At 33.7% G+C, this 17,896-nt stretch overlaps 1 protein-coding gene across 1 annotated transcript in view; it reads left to right on the plus strand.

Annotated features, from left to right (window-relative positions):
* IGDCC3 (Immunoglobulin super DCC subclass member 3) overlaps positions 1-17,896 on the plus strand; it is an 88,952-nt gene that overhangs the window by 17,182 nt on the left and 53,874 nt on the right. The window contains exon 7 of the mRNA XM_051208410.1: positions 13,379-13,748. Within this exon, the coding sequence (XP_051064319.1) occupies positions 13,379-13,748 (370 nt within the window). The remainder of the gene's footprint in view (positions 1-13,378; positions 13,749-17,896) is intronic.

Below are 17,896 nucleotides of genomic sequence, written 5' to 3' on the forward strand. Positions count from 1 at the left end.
ATTATTATTACTATTATTATTGATAGTAGTAGTATATCATAATGTTGTCTGAAATTATATATATATATATATATATATATATATATATATATGTTTGATTTAAATTGAAAGTTGTACGATATCAGTTGCGAACAAACTGCCATAAAAAGTTTCAAGTCTCAATTACTCCATTCTGCCCATTCAGTAACTATCACTGATTATGATACTAAAGATATTTGTCTACCAGTCAAAGAGTAAGTACACTACCGAACAGTACACTCTTTCTATTGATCCACAGATGGTGAACGTGGTACTTGAAAATGAATAACTTATTTAAACTACAATGTATTTGATTATAAATATCTTTCAAGTATTGATAGATAGCATACATCAGAACTACTGAATGAGTAATGCCGTGAAGTAGGGTATTTACCACAACCACAAAGACAATTGATTGGATTATTAGCAGTTAAGATATCTGTTATTTAATTCCAACCATCACCTACGTATGTGTGGAACTGTGATTGGCATAAGAACAGATTGATTGGAGACCAGGGATGAGTAGATCAAGTGTTTTGTCATTGACTGTTGTTAGCCTAAGCCAAGTTTATAGGTATGGATGTTCTGGTCGTCTTTATCATATGTAGTATGGAGTCACTGAATATTTATATTGAGAACAACATAAAACCCTGAATATTCAACGGAAAAACCTTTATGATGCCGAAAAATTTATTGCTCATGAGATCAACATTAGATTGAGGGTGGAATATAACAGTATTCTAAAAGAAATCCCTTCGGAAAACCTACCCAGCTAAGCTACCAATTAACTTCCCTTTTAGGCATTGAATATGATGATATGTTATTGGTCGACGATCGTTTTGTGACCACTTCAATGTATATGAATTAATCTCATTATCCTTTTGAGAATAAATTATCGTTAGGTATCACAGGTGTTACTACTTTTAGAACGCATATCCAATTAATACCCCGTAAATTTGACTGAATAGTTTATTAGAAAATTAAAGTTATCATTTATGTAGGCGAAAATGATAGGTACAAACCAACCACTAAAACTTCCATTTCCCTCTTTTCATTATATCACCCTTCTCATACACTTTGAAAGATTATCTTACAAATAAAGCATAATACTTAAGGCTCTATTTTAGTCCTCCATTTCACTAAATGCTTCATGTCTAATGCTTTGGGACAACCTTCCGTTCATTGACTGGATGAGTGCTATACATTAGATTGTAATTTTCAGTTCAATTGTTTGGAGTTATTCACAATTGTCTAATATGAACACATTCATTCCAAAATGCTGAATGATAAATACAAATTTAGTAAAAGTTACGGTTTAAAATGCAAATCACACCTTAATTGAGTTTACTCACCTTGTAAAAGAACGGAAAGATTACCAGCAATACTAAGTACGACTTACTGAAAATGTTGTGGACAACTTGATCCTCATTTGATGACAGCGTATTTATTTAAATCGGTTTAATTTTGCACAAAAGAGATAGTGATCTGTATTTCAGTTCAGTGATAGCTTATCTATCATTACATTTCATAGTTAGAACCTCCTCATTACGTTTCGTCGTAGCATCTAACTCCTCAGCAGAATACATTCACGACCCCATCGCAGAGGATCTAACACAATCTTGAGATTTTGCTGTGAGTACATAACCTCTTGACCACTGATTCGGCAACCGATGGTGCACATGTTTAACTCCTATGAATTTGCAATATTACGCGACTATTTTCGATTGTCTGTTGTAGATCATTGTCTCACTAATCACAGCTTCTGACTAAGACCTCAAGAAATGTATCTTGAAGCTAATTACTAGTAAGCACGTAACTATAATTAGTACATCTTGAGGGAGAAATTTTTTGAGACGAAACAGTTGTTCATTTGTTCCTTGTGTTTCAATGATGGCCTGGCAAAAATATCAGTCCATGATTTAAACTACGAATATTTAATAAATTAATTCAGAGTTGGCGTTTTCAATATTGTCATTTTTTGTGTGTTCGAAACACGCTTCAACTATAAAAGTGAACTAGTGTAGTTATCGCTTTGTCTACCACCAACTTACCCATCCACTCGCCCATCAGCCCACCCTTAATTAGCATTTTAATCGCTAATAGATTATAGTGACTCATTCACATTAAAGTTGTGAATATGTCCATTACTTTTGTTTGTGTGTGCCATTGTGTTTGTTTATCCTTAGTTTTCTCATCATTTTCCCATCATAACTGGTACTGTTTTTTATCTGTAGGACTGAATTGTTGTTTATTCTCAAGTTGGTTTCAGAGAAAAGGTATCGTTTGCTCTGGAATACCCACAGCAGTAGATAAATAACATATTAATAAGATCACTGTGTGTCTGTGTATACTTACGTGGCTACAGATATGTACGTGTATGACCCCTTGGCATAATTAGTCATTGTACATCCTTCTGTTGTTCGATTTTTATGTGTGTTTGTGTCAGCCACGTGACTCATTACCCTTGACAATGATGTCAATGTTATTTGGTGGTTGACTGTGCCCGAATGTGTTGTGAATATAACAGGCTAGTCAAGCAGATAAGCAGTCGGATTACATCTCGTGTTTATAAGTTTAATTTTACTTATTTATAATAAGAAAAATGACATTTGACTTTTAATCGTACAGTGTGATGTGTGTGTTGTAGCATGACAGTTTGATAGTATGAACTTTAGAACATAATTTATTCGACTGTGATAACAGAAATCAGCTGTTTATATATATCTGTATATATAACGAGAATCAATCTTCCACCAGATTTCCTTGTTGGCTTAAAATACTAAGATGATGCAGTTCTGAACCCGAAGGTCCTGGGTTTGAATCTCTCCCGTGGAATCGTGGACGGGCACTGCTGAGGAGTCCCTTACTAGAACGAGACGGTCATCCAGTGCTTCCAAGTTTTCAATGGTGGTCTGACATTGACTGATTCATGATTTCAATTATATTGTCCACTTTCCCTCTCAAAATGTTCTCATATGATCACGCGCATACAGCCACTGTCAGGGAATTCCTGCTCACTGCATTCTCGCAGCGAGAGTGTTTACGAAATTAAGAGGACGAGAAGCGAATGTCCGGCGCTTTAACCGGGTTGGTCAATACAGAAGATCCATCTAGGGGAGTTGGAAAATCCTGATTCCAAACTATTGGTGCACATGGGTTCCAGTATCCTGAAGGAACAAATGACGTATGGACCATTTGTTGGTCGTTGGCTACCATGTGACAGCATCTCCTAACACTGCTCCACTTCCTTGTGGATCAGACCTTTAGGTCGAAGGCTCAGTGTGTGTCCCCCTAAGAAAACCACCTGCTTCGGTCTGGGCATCCAGGTAGTATCACAGTTCATATACAGTAAAATGACTTATATGGCGCATATGTATTCAGCGCTCCTTCTACCAATATTTGTGTTCAAATCTATAAATAAATAATACAATTTAGCCAGGTTCGAGATTATTATCGTAACTGGTGCTTAGAGACTTTGCATGACATGACTCAAAATCGTTTGCAATGATGTAGGTACATCCATTCTTTGTTTTCCTGTGAATTCTGAATTTCTCATAACTTCTTTTGTGCTAACATCACTCATCAAGGTATTCTGTGTTACTTTTTCTCCTTTATTTTTCCGTACTAATATTCTACAATGAATATATTGAAAGATACTACTGAGAAATTCTTGTCTTGTTCTAGTTTATTTCCAAATATTGTGTCATCGTATTTAAATGAAGTAATGATAATTAATAATCTTGAGAAATCTGTTTTTCTTTCAATATTTAATCTATGGCATAACTACTGTTGTTTGCAATGTTTCCATACAAAAAAAAACAACGACATACAGTGTTCTGTTTACTTTTTGGTTTCAAAGAATCGAATGGTCCCATTATTCCATGATCATGACAGTCTCTCTCCCTCCTTTCTTTTATCTCTCACACGAATAAAATATCATTATGGTTAATAGTTAGTACAATTTAATGGATTTTTAAAATAAATTGATTGCAAACTTTTAAAATGTGTTATTTTATCAGCTCGAATTTTCGAAACTCGAATACTTTTGCATAAAACGTCCACAGTGGAAGGGTAAGTTACGGTTTTCAATATAACCGTCGAATCCAAATATACTGACAGGTGAAAAAGACAATTAAATAAAGCTTAACTTCCACTTTAATTGTGTTAATTTCTCTATTTGATTAACGCATAATACAATATACAATTAACAATACTCGAGCATATAGAACCCCCATAGTTGCAAATCAGGAGACAGAAGAATCAGGAAAAGTGATTGTTGGCTAAGAGTCAAAATGTACGGAAAACCATTGGTATTTATAGATATTAGCGTTAGCTATAATATCATTATAATTCAGCCAATCCACAAGGGAGAAATCTATGCTACCGTCCAACCGTAGCATGTCATGACAGCATTCTAGAAAGCTCCAAAAGGGTTTGACTGAATGGAAACGATTCTACTCTTTTGGGATCTCTGGAGGCTCTGTCGTGCTTCTCAAAAGCTGTCCCACCGAATTGACAGTATGACATACGTGAATATTTATTGACAAAATAGATGAAGATGTTCTTAATAATTGATTAGCTACTAATGTTGTATGAATTTCAGACTACTGGTAGTCAGCTTCAACAATTACACGCATATGATCAAAAAATCTTTCTGAAATGTACAACTTTTGAGGAAAAATTCCATGTTGATGTTTAATTCAACCAAAATATTTTAGAAACTAGGCATAAGATACGCATTCGTGAATTTGTTCCCAATCAATACATGATATATATGGAATATCCAGCATCTTCTCATTCATTTAGTTAGTAATGAATGTTGCATGTAACTACAGAATTTTCACCAAAGATATCATTCCAAGCTCTCATCTTCACCTCTTCTGTTTTGCATTTTCCGTCCGACAAGTTGAGATGCACTGCAGTGGTGTGTTCATAGTAGACATATGTACTGATAACTCTAAGATGATGAAAGGAATGTCCCCAGTGAAAATTACACTCTTATATACCAACACTCACTCAGTAAATGTATGGGAAGACGCTCGAAAATGCTAAGTAGAGTACTTTTATTGGGCAACGAAGAAGGGTGGTTATCATTACCACAGAGTTATTGCATTTCTCAACGTGGTAAATAGATAAAATAATCAATTATTTGACAATACTATCAGTCTAATTGATTGTTGTTTCTTTGTTTTGTCTCTGTGTATTTCAATAATCAGTCGAATACACTTAAATAAACATGTTTTTATTTTCTCCACAAAATGTTTTCTTTTAATCATGAATGTTTGTCTTACACATGTACCTTGTATATAGTATATGAATAATCTCAACAGTATGTGTGTGTGTGTGGAAGGTGTGTTCTATTTTGGTTTCATTTATTTCCGTTTTACCCCACAATGATATTCCACGAATTAAATTACAGGTGAAGTGTATAGTGTGACAAATACTTTGTAGGAAACGTCTCGTTGATTTATAGATGAAGAAGTAAGATAAACGTGAATAGCTATTATTACAATATTGTCAAATGCATTACACATGAATTACATATGGATTCTATGCTTTGTATTACATCATCAAAGTGATTTTCCCATTGTTATTGTTGTTAGGATGCAGGTGGGTATATTATTTAGTGGATGAATTCGACTGGTTACCACAAACTTAAAACCCTCCTGAAACTGGTTGCTTAACTAAAGCTTTCAAACCAAATCACTCAGCGTACACATATATCAATAGAGACAGATCAACTACAATTTTTAAATATTAACACCTGGAAGTTACCAAAAATTTGTAAATACAATTCAGGCCTTTCGGATGTAAAACAGTTGCCATCTATGGTCATTTTGTAATCGTCACACTAGTTCACGTGAAAGTCTTGAATTCAATCCTTGACCAGGATTGACTGTTCACAGTGTTATAGAGTCTCCACACTCAGAATCAAACAACAATCCATTACTGTTTAGTTTTCAATATCATCACAACTGATATCAATCTGTGACGAACATTACCTACAAATATTTTTTTGTTATTCATTTAACTCATCCTAAGTGATTTTTTTTCCCGATGGGGCCACTGATCAAATTTCAACAAGAGAATCTTCACTCATACGTTGATTTGTTAATTATTTAGTTAGATATAAATGAGATTAGAGACCAGTTCATCTCATAATGTCCTAGTTGTTGTTTGACATTGACATTGATATTAATTTAGACAGCATATAATACAACCCCCGGTTACTGTTTACAACATGCTTATATATTTTGTTTGTGTATGTGTGGCTGTTTTTGTGATATTTTCTATTCTGTCCATATTTCATACACATAGCCTTATTGATTTTTGTTCGAATTTGTTAATTGTTATTTCTAATGAAACAAAATTTATTAGGAAAGGTTTCATGATTTCAACTCCATCCTAGAATGGGACCTTTCAGCAGTGCAAATGACAGTTTTATTAGTTTTACATGTGTATTAACTTTAGTCAAATTCCATGTATGAATTGTTAGTCGAGATGTGTGATTTCGTAATGTGTCTTTGAAGGTGTTAAGGTATGGTAGATTTCACGTGTATTTGTTTGTTACTGAGCTGGTACTATTGTAGTGAAGGAGAACTTAGGTGGGAAAGGTGAAGCCGCTTTATTGTTTAATGCAAAATTGCACAGTGGCTTAGTAACATATGAAAATCACACATTAAATACATGGTTGCGCATCTTTTCAATCGTTTGCACTTCTAACTTCAATCGCTTTTGGCTCCCGATTGATTTCATAATTAAGGTTAGTTCTTGACATAAGACTACCGAATTGACCAATCTCTACTATTGATGCTATACGGTAGGGGAGATAATAGTATAAGTGATGATGTGCAACAGTGGATTGGAGAATACCTGAGTCTTTAGCTGCAATTTTGTTTCATATCTTTTTATTCATCGAAATTATTCGTTTTCAAATTGTCTTCTCTCATGTTGTAATGTAAGGTTTCTGGAGTTAGTTGACAAGGAACCCTAAACCTAGGTGTTGTGCTATTTCGCTTCTCGTCACTAAGAAGGTCATTCACGAACCGAATAGCTCTGTGGTAATGTTTTTGACTATGAAGCTTAATAACAGGTTCGATTCCGCCAAGTGGCATCAGTTCCTCCTAAGATTACTGTCATCCCTTGCTGATGAGTTCCAACTAGAATCTTATGATCAGAGAATCTATAAGATGATCGTCCACTGGAAATATACTTATTTAGTGAAGTTATTAAAGATGTAAGTGATTGGTCACCAGCTCAGTAGTTTGTCTAAAAGTTAAACGCCCACTACGAATTCTGAAGATCCTGAGTTTGATCTGTGATATGATTGTCAATGCTAGAATAAAACATCTATCCAATTCAATATTTTGATGGACATATGTAAGCTTAGTAGAATAATAAATTTATAAAATTTCTGAGTATATAAAGGTATTTAATGAATGATTTATTATCTCATTATTTTTGCCTATCTATACTCATCTTTTCATTGTCTACGTGTTTATCCTACATTATCCACCTGTCTGTTTATCTGTATGTGTATCTGTCTATTTGGTGATTCAGACCTCCTGATGTTTATCTTACTCTTGGCTCTGATTACCTGTGTATCTACCTATCAATTCATCTGTCTATCATCAGTTTAATTGTCTGTCTGTATATCACTCTTCTCTCTAAATTCTCTTTACATACACGTGCTGTTCACACCTCTTTAAACATCTACGTATACACTGATCTATTATTTTATTCCCATGGGGCGTTTCTCCATATTCAATAATTATTTCTCAATTAGAAAAAGTTTTACTTTGGAGTTTCTTCTGTTTCTGTTGTTAGTCAGTGATGGTGATATACAATCTCTATGAAATGACATTAATATAAAAAAAAATTCAGAGAAAGTATAATCTTTCTCAATGAATATTTGGAACATAACAGCATTATGTTATCATAAACTTGTTCTTTTCATTCCCTCCCCCCATCTCAACCACATTTATATCGGGAATGATTCTAGAGACTAGAATTTTCATATAAACAGAAATGGATGGTGGTTAACAATAGAATCCAGGATGCGTGTTTCGTCCTATTGTGGACTCGTCAGCTGGGCGTACTACATGTGATTGTACACTTTCTAAATGTTTTTGTGAAAATAAAACGATCACATTTTGCTTGAGCATCTGTGGAGCCTTACTTCATTTTCAGCGCTTTTCCAGATGATATTGATGTCATTTCATGATAAAAACTACAGGTATTATTGAAATATTATAAAGGGAAATAGAAAACAATCAATGTGTGTTGATATGATGATTTCATTTTTGGCCGCAGCCAATTTTAAATTTTATCCATCGAATGTTAATGCTACTAACGTAAAATTGAGTAGTATCACAAGTATTGTCCGAAACCAAATAGTGATTACAAATGAATTTTAGTAATAGGTTGTGAAAATTGTTGAGTTTCGTTGGAATCATGAACCGATCGATGTTAGACCACCATTGAAAATATCGAAGTACTGATCTACTGTTTTGTCCTAGTGTTTAACTCAATAGCAATGCGCATCCACGAATCAAACTCAGGATCTTCAGTCTTGTGCGCGAACGCTTAAACTTTAGAACACCGAGCCGGTATCCAATGGTTTTAATTTATAACTTCAGTCTGTCGGTTTGCAGTGTTTAAGTCTCCAAAAGTCGAGCTGATAAAATAACACATTTTAAAAGTTTGCAATCAATTTGTTTTAAAAATCCATTAAATTGTACTAACTATTAACCGTAATGATATTTTATTCGTGTGAGAGATAAAAGAAAGGAGGGAGAGAGACTGTCATGATCATGGAATAATGGGACCATTCGATTCTTTGAAACCAAAAAGTAAACAGAACACTGTATGTCGTTGTTTTTTTTTGTATGGAAACATTGCAAACAACAGTAGTTATGCCATAGATTAAATATCGGAAAAAAAGAATTTCACAAGATTAATAATTATCATGTAATTGACAATGTTGTAATAATAGCTATTCACGTTTATCTTACTTTTTCATCTATAAATCAACGAGACGTTTCCTACAAAGTATTTGTCACACTATACACTTCACCTGTAATTTAATTCGTGGAATATCATTGTGGGGTAAAACGGAAATAAATGAAACCAAAATAGAACACACCTTCCACACACACACACATACTGTTGAGATTATTCATATACTATATACAAGGTACATGTGTAAGACAAACATTCATGATTAAAAGAAAACATTTTGTGGAGAAAATAAAAACATGTTTATTTAAGTGTATTCGACTGATTATTGAAATACACAGAGACAAAACAAAGAAACAACAATCAATTAGACTGATAGTATTGTCAAATAATTGATTATTTTATCTATTTACCACGTTGAGAAATGCAATAACTCTGTGGTAATGATAACCACCCTTCTTCGTTGCCCAATAAAAGTACTCTACTTAGCATTTTCGAGCGTCTTCCCATACATTTACTGAGTGAGTGTTGGTATATAAGAGTGTAATTTTCACTGGGGACATTCCTTTCATCATCTTAGAGTTATCAGTACATATGTCTACTATGAACACACCACTGCAGTGCATCTCAACTTGTCGGACGGAAAATGCAAAACAGAAGAGGTGAAGATGAGAGCTTGGAATGATATCTTTGGTGAAAATTCTGTAGTTACATGCAACATTCATTACTAACTAAATGAATGAGAAGATGCTGGATATTCCATATATATCATGTATTGATTGGGAACAAATTCACGAATGCGTATCTTATGCCTAGTTTCTAAAATATTTTGGTTGAATTAAACATCAACATGGAATTTTTCCTCAAAAGTTGTACATTTCAGAAAGATTTTTGATCATATGCGTGTAATTGTTGAAGCTGACTACCAGTAGTCTGAAATTCATACAACATTAGTAGCTAATCAATTATTAAGAACATCTTCATCTATTTTGTCAATAAATATTCTCATATAGCATATTGTTATTATAATGGATTCAGGAAAACTCACATAGATACACGCACACACTAAGTACAACCAAGTGACAATTCACTCATTTATTTTCCAGTATTAGGAAATCATACCTACTGAAGGGGTAAAAAGGAATGGCTAAACAGTTAAGTACTTACTTTTGAAGTTATTTTTATAAATTGTCGTTGTTTTTTTTTCTGTCAAAACGGATGCCGACATTCATGAAATTAATCTACAGTGTAAGAGTGATGAAATTTTTTTTGTATGCATTTTAATGTAATATCCAGTTAATTTTTTTAAATATATGAACCCTAGTAATGTTATTCCGTTTTTGTCGTAGTTGGATTGTTTCCTACTCTCGTCTGCCCCTTTTTCTTCCTCTCTTCTAGTCTTTTTGTCCCCGCCTCACTGTGATGCATACGTCTTATATATATATATATATATATATATATATATATATATATATATATATATAATATTATTTATGATACTCTATATGACTCTCACTTACTGGTTATTGGACTTACCTGCTTATTCCACTTTTGATAAAATGATCCTATATATTTCCCATTTTCTGGCTTGTTATGTTTTTATCGATGTAAACTCATTTTCCTATTATCCTTTAAATGAAAAAACATTGATATGGAAATAACTATACTTATTAGGTTTTTAAGTAGTATATTCGGTTATTATTATATTATTGAATGCAAAATACAATGAGAGATCTGGTACTCGCTCACTCACCCACAAAGAGACACTCATATGTATGTATGGTAGCCGTTCAATTTATCAAAGTATAGTGAGGAATTATAGAACTCTACGGAGACAATAAAGCAGTGAACTGAAACAAATTGACATACAATTGAAATAATTACAGAACAAAGACTCGATACCCGTCTATTGTATAATAGTGGCAGTCTGTCTAATGTGCTTGTCTGTGTTTGTGGAGAATTGGTTGTTAATTTTTATTATATATACTGCAGGTTTGACAACCGTTGCATGAAACTGTCAAATGTTTGTTTTGAAAAGAGTAAAAAAATTATACTTTGAATTCGAAGCACATATTCACCGAAAAAAACTTAAATATGGCTCCATCTATTTTCTTATTTTAGTCATTTTTGAGTTCACATTAGCCAGCCAACTCAATGCTCCGGTTTTGACTATAGCTCTATGTGTTGTCTTACCTTGTGATTGTTTTGACAAATATTTGTATTCAAAGATCAAAGTTTTAAATTCAGGTGAAAGCGGTATGTTAGATACACTGTGGGAAACATATAGTAGTACTGTTTCCCGAATGAAAACGTAGGTTAGCACTGTATTCTATTCGACACGTTACTGTGGGTATTTTTTAGTGATATGAATGCTGACATACATACATACATACACGCAAACATATTTGGTCCTCATTCTGTGGGCTGGGAGGTGTTGCAACGACTATTGAATAGATTTTTTCTATCGCATCCATGAAGACAAAAGCGTATTGGTAATGATCATAATAATATGATATGCGTATCTGTCTGACGCAATACAAACACTTACCTAGACTTGCGCTGGCATCCCATCAATACGTCGTTGCTGAGTTGTAGTATAATATCCATTTGAAATAAATTGATTATTTATTTCTACGCTTTTTTAATCGTAAAAACAGTATTTAACCTGACTTAATGTTACCGACGGACTATTTGGAATATACGTGATGATAAATTGTGTTAGCTAGTTGAGAACTGTCGACAGATAACTCTTTCCGACCTATGTTTTGTGTTAGTCACTGTCCATCAGCAATTTGTATTCTCAATCTTTAGGAAACTAATGCCAACTGTGGAACTTGGTCTCGGATCAATTCACTTTATGGTCTGAGCTGCTACCTTGATATCGTGATTAGATTTGGCTATTATACTGAACTAGTCGAGCTATTTCGGTCGTAATGATTGTTTTTTTTAGATGATACCATGCCAGGCAGATCTTTTGTGAAACTGTAACAGTAAAAGCAGCGAACTCATGGTTCGAGAGTAAAGTTTTATCCACAAATATACAGTGGTGCAATGGCAGTAAGATATTTTCCTCAAACAATCAGCATCTAAAACAATTCTGTCTTCTCACAACATAAGGAAGGGGTTAGGAAAAGTCGACCCTAATAATGTCACCACCCTATCCCATGAATTTCCATCTCCAGCTTTAAGGCCTTTTTTGGCACGAAACTAACACATAATGGATTTCTCACACAAAGACTGTGTAACTGGCTTTAAATAGTTGTTCTTTGAGCTCTGATGTTCAACAGTTTCTTTTTTCAAATCATGTTAAATTGAAATTGTCGTTTAGTTGTTTTAAATAGAATTGAATATTACGTCACGTTATTCAGTACAAATTATATTGGCAGAAAATTAGTCGTGTTTGTTTTAATATTGCCGGTATACTACAATCTCACCCAAAACAGTTTATTCGTAGATCACAGATTACTAGATGAGCTGATAAAGTAAAGTTTACTTAAATAAATGATAACTTTTACGTATGACATCCTTTTATTGATATAGAGGCAATGATGGCTTTGTTTATAATTTTATCTCGATAACTCCAGTAAATTTACCGACTAAGATTTTGTAGACGATGATAAGTTTTCAGTAAGACTGTAACTATTGAAAGGATGTAGAAAGAAGCATTTAGCTAGGATGAATTCACATTTGGATTAATGAGGTAATAATGTTGGCGATATTTCTATAATATTAAGATTGGAAATTTAGTAGTACGTTTCGAAAAATCAACAAACTCCCAAAAATCACTAAACCAACAGGTTTTTTCATTTCTGTTGCGAAAAATAGCTTTAAAACCATACAATCATTTTAAGCGTTTGTGCGCAACACTTAAGGTTCTGGGTTTGATTCCCACATGTGTGGTCATGGATGTGCACTGCTTAGCAGTCCCATACTAGGACTATAGGGCCGTTCAATGCTCCGCTATTTTTGATGGTGGTCTAATATCGATCGGTTTATGATTTTAGTGGAATTTTAAGCGCATTTGGTTAACCTGTTGTATGCAGACGAACCAATCAGGAACGAGAAAATTAATAGCGCAAACATAAAAATAGGGTTAAGAATTAATGTTAGGATTTAGTGTTAATCGTGAACTGATATCAGCGTTAGTTATAAAATCGTATGCTTACCCTTATTTCTAGCATAATAAATCTTTCGTCTTCGCCCACTCGTGACTGGGCTAAACAATTCACATCTCAAGTTCGTTCAGATGTACACTTTCGGTTTCCCGAATAGCTCAAGCTCATCCCCATTCAAAAGTTTCCTTACTGGATGTGCTTAATTGTTTTCTAGTGCAAATGATTAGTTGTCTTAGACTATTATAAACTACGAATCTTTTTTATCTTTCGTAAAAATTCCTTTCTAGGTGAAGTTGTCTGGTCTGTTCAGGCGTATGAGTTAGTACAAGTTGAATTTCCATCCATATTCATGCATTCTATCGAGATTATTTCAGCAGTATCGTCATCATCATCCAATCATGATGTAAAAAATCAACAGCCTAATTCAAATAATCGGCATCAACTTCAGGAGCGGTATAATGAATTATGGCGTAAGGTGAACTCTTCAATTACACTTCTATGCGCAAGCAATATTCGATTCAGTAATGATAATAACGATGTTTTTGATCGATCTGGCATACTTTGGTTTAATTCAAGTCGATTAACTGATGGTTATGGTATTCAGTGGAAGAAAGATGGTGAAATTTTATCGGATAAACAATTTCGAATGAACCCCAGGTAATATATATATCATTACCGCTTACTTCATACGGAATAGAGATTTTTAGTTATTCTACGAGTCCTTAATCACTTTGTCTTTGCAGCCTAGATTGTGATTGGTTATCCTCATGAGCTTTCAGTTGTCTGTACTAAAGTTGACTGGTTTGTTCCACTGACCTTTGGCTTGGTTATTGTTTGACTTTTTTAAAGTAATTACTAATTCGAGTCAAAGTTGATGCGTCTATTGATTTGTGACTGACCTGAATTCCATGTTTCCATACATTTCTCTGGTATTCTCAGCTTTTTCATAATCTTGAATTTCGACCATCTGTCAGACGAATTCATGTCCGTAGTTGTATACATGCATTGATATCAGCGATCACATATTGTGTTGTTCCACTGAAAGATTGTATTCGTATGTGCGTAAATGGGGTATATTCAGTTTGTTCAGTGACGTGTTTGTTACATCGGACACAAATTATTTTGTGGATGAAATTGGGTTTGTCTTTCGCTGTTGTATCTTTTGATCTGCCTAAAATGGTGTGAAGTGATTGTGTTTTATTTATAAACGAGATTGATTTCAAAAGATTTAAAGATTCGGATAGTGATTTTTCAGATATCTTACACACGAAACAACAATGAAATCTCCACAGTGAAACTAACCAGCTTATAGAACTCAACACTTAAAGCATCCAGCTAAGCTGCAAATCTCCATCATTTCAATGAGGGGTTCTTTCACGTTTTTCGATTGTATGTTTGCAGTTACAAAGCTTCCATTACGTCATTTTTAATATCGATTCTAAAACTAGGAGAAGTTTCATTGTTAAAATTATTTTTATAATTCAAAATCATTTGACTCCCTGACGATGAATACAGCAATTGAAGATTCTCAGTTTCATTATTTATTTCATAATATATATTCACTTTTGTCGTAATAATTTTCTCCGCCGTTCTAGAAACTTCCGTATGTTTTACTGTCAACAAGACGTTGAGTTTATGGGTTAAATCTTGTTGTAAATCATTTATTAAGTTATTCTGAGAATTATTGTTGCTATGTTACAAATTAACTTAAGAAGGATTAATCCCATGAATTATATTTCTCGTTCTCGTTTGGTATTATAGCCTATGGGTTATAAACTTGATCTTATTATGAAGAGTCGTAATAACACGTCACTGTGACTAGGAGACTACCTACAATTTACTGAGACTATCTTCACAAAGTCGAGGCAATGTGATATACTCTCAGTCAAAATGACTGGAATGATGAGCGAAATATTTCAAAGAAAATAGCTTATCTGTTCTCTGTATATCCATCATTTAAAAACAACCCTAGAATAAGAGATTGAAATGAGCCTACTTTGACGCCCTATGTGGCAATAAATGCCGTTTCTAATCTGAAGAAAAAAGCACTAGTATTTCACTGGTCAACTTTGGGGATCCTTAAGAATAGTACCCCAGTTTTAATAGTTATATCGGCAGACATGTTAGCCAAAATATGAAAGCTAGACAATTCCATAATAATGGTCTCGATCGCTAGATATCTTAGTTTACAAGAAACGGTTAGAATTCTCTTATGACCATCACAGAGAATTAGGTTGAACAGGAAATTCGGCTTAACCAAGCTGGTTTCAGACCCAGACGTGGATATTAACTATTTATCCGGTATTGGAACATAGACATACCGACACTCGATTACAGTAATATCTATTGATATTAAGTTAGCATTCAACTCTATTGATAGAAAAATTTTTTGAAACTGTTCCTCATTGAAAGGCTCACTAAAGAGGTTCAGTAACCTTTTGAAGGCTCTTTACTACTTTTCAGTTTAGACCATGTAGCGAACTATCATTAAAACTGTCAACCTCAGGTGGTGTTCATCAAGGCTGTACACTTTCTTCATCTAACTTTTCAGAAGTTGGTCTCCTTCTACGATGTCTACTTAATGATTTCGAATATATAGATCACTTAGTCCTATTTTGGTGAAAACGTTGGCAAAATACAGAATCTTTTGATCACCATGAACATCAATCTTGACATGTTTGATCAACATCTCCTAAACTATTGATAGAGGGTAAAGTAGCTACACTTTTTTGTTTGAGAAATAATGATATCTTTGCCTGACAGCCTAAATGAATTGATCCAGATCAGGTGCTTAAAACCTCTAGTTGAAAGCTGAATGCTTTTCTAGCAATCAATGCAAATTGATTCGAAATAAGCTGCTATTTCTCCCGTTGTCTTACTTATACTTCTTATTGATTGTGGAGCATAGGCCACTGACCAGCAATCTCCATTCAACTTTGTCCTGGGCTCTCTCTCCCAGTTGTTCATTGTTGCTATCCATTCTTTTGACATTTGCCTATGTTATGACTGCGTCACCCATTGTTCTATCTGGTTGTCGCTTATTGTTATGTCGGAATCGCTCATTACTTATACTTTTAAAACGAGGAATCACAGCAATTCCCTACGACGCGAATTAAGAACATAAACACTGGTACAAGTGAAGATTTATTAATCCCAAAACACGACGACAACCCTAGTCGAAGACACACCCATCTATATATTGATTGGATACTCGATTTGATCACTGGTTCAAATGAAATCACATATATGAAAATATCCAGTTGACAGATAATTCCCATTTAAACATTAAAAATTAAAAAACACGAAGTTCAGCTAAGGGATCTCGTTTCAAGCAATTTATTATCCGGCTGTACAATCGTATATTTCTGAAATTTTTTTGTTAAAGTACTAATTCCGTGAGGAAATGTGGACACGAATAGACAAGATGACTTAATAAAAAGATTACGATACTAGATTACATAATACGAATAATAATATTAGATTTAATGAATATAATAAGATAATTAGAATGTTTTTGTTACAATAATTAAAGTTCATAGAGGTGTAAGAATAAATATGGTGATACGATGAGTATTTATGAATAAAATAATGAGAATATAAGACATAAGTAAAGGAGAATGCAGTAATAATAATAATGAAATATCATGCAAACTGGAGTTTGGCTGCTTACTAATCACCTTGAATGATTGTAGGGTATCGACCTGATGTCCTGTATCAAGGAGATGTTTGGTGATTGCATTATTTAAAGTCTTTTTTTTTCTGTTGTTCGGAGGCTTTTTGGAACATGTTAAAAAAATCTAAGATATGCCATCATTGTTGTTCGGTTAATGTAGCTGCTTTGACAGGTACACGTAAATTTATAAATACAGTTGGTGGTAACATGAAAGGGGTGCTTGTCGAACTTTGATTGAGTTATTGAACATGTTGTTTTATAGAGAATTAAAAGTTTAGCCGCCGGATAAGTTCTGGCTAGCGCAGTATTCAATCTCTTGTTGATTATGTGTGCGACATCACCTTTGAGGTCAAGCTAACGATAACGATAAGACATACTTCTTTTGTACGCATTCGTGTTCACATTTCCTCACTCAATTAGTACTTTAACAAAAAATTGTACAAAAAAAATGTACAGCCAGTTATAACAATACACATGCTGCATGTCATGCTGAGCATAGTTCATGTTAATTTAATACAGGATAAAATATCATACATGAAAAAGGAAACAAATACTACACTGAGTAACCATCACATTAACTTAAAACTGAACTTGCGCTATACATTTCGAACAATCTGATCACACATATACTTGTCAGGGCATTTTTTATATGAAAATACTAAAGGTCAAACAAATAAAAGTTCAATTAAAATAAATAAGGGGAGAGAAAGAATAAGAAATTGTCGCGTTATCCTAGGCCATAAAATGACTTAAGGATTACCAAGGTAAATTCAAGGTTACGACAAATTGTTTTTGTACACATAAGGAGGGTTTAAATTTACGAAAAGCCAAGGATTCAATAAACTTAAGAATTCGTCCTTGACAATTTTTATACAACGTTTTAAATGCTGTATTAATGTCAATTTTTTACCCCGACTCAATTATATGTTTCGCTATCGACGAATTTGGTTTTCTATCTCCTACATTGATCGAATCATTTGACACACATTGATTTTGAAAGCCATCTAGGCACACAGAATTAATGTTGAATAATAATCATAATAAGTATGTTTGTAAGTAATTTATCCTATTCCCAGCACAATATATTATTCTTCGGCTTACTTGTTTTTTTCTTTTTGAGTATTTCAATTTA

The sequence above is a fragment of the Schistosoma haematobium genome, chromosome 7, assembly GCF_000699445.3.
Source record: "Schistosoma haematobium chromosome 7, whole genome shotgun sequence".
Classification (NCBI taxonomy): domain Eukaryota; kingdom Metazoa; phylum Platyhelminthes; class Trematoda; order Strigeidida; family Schistosomatidae; genus Schistosoma; species Schistosoma haematobium.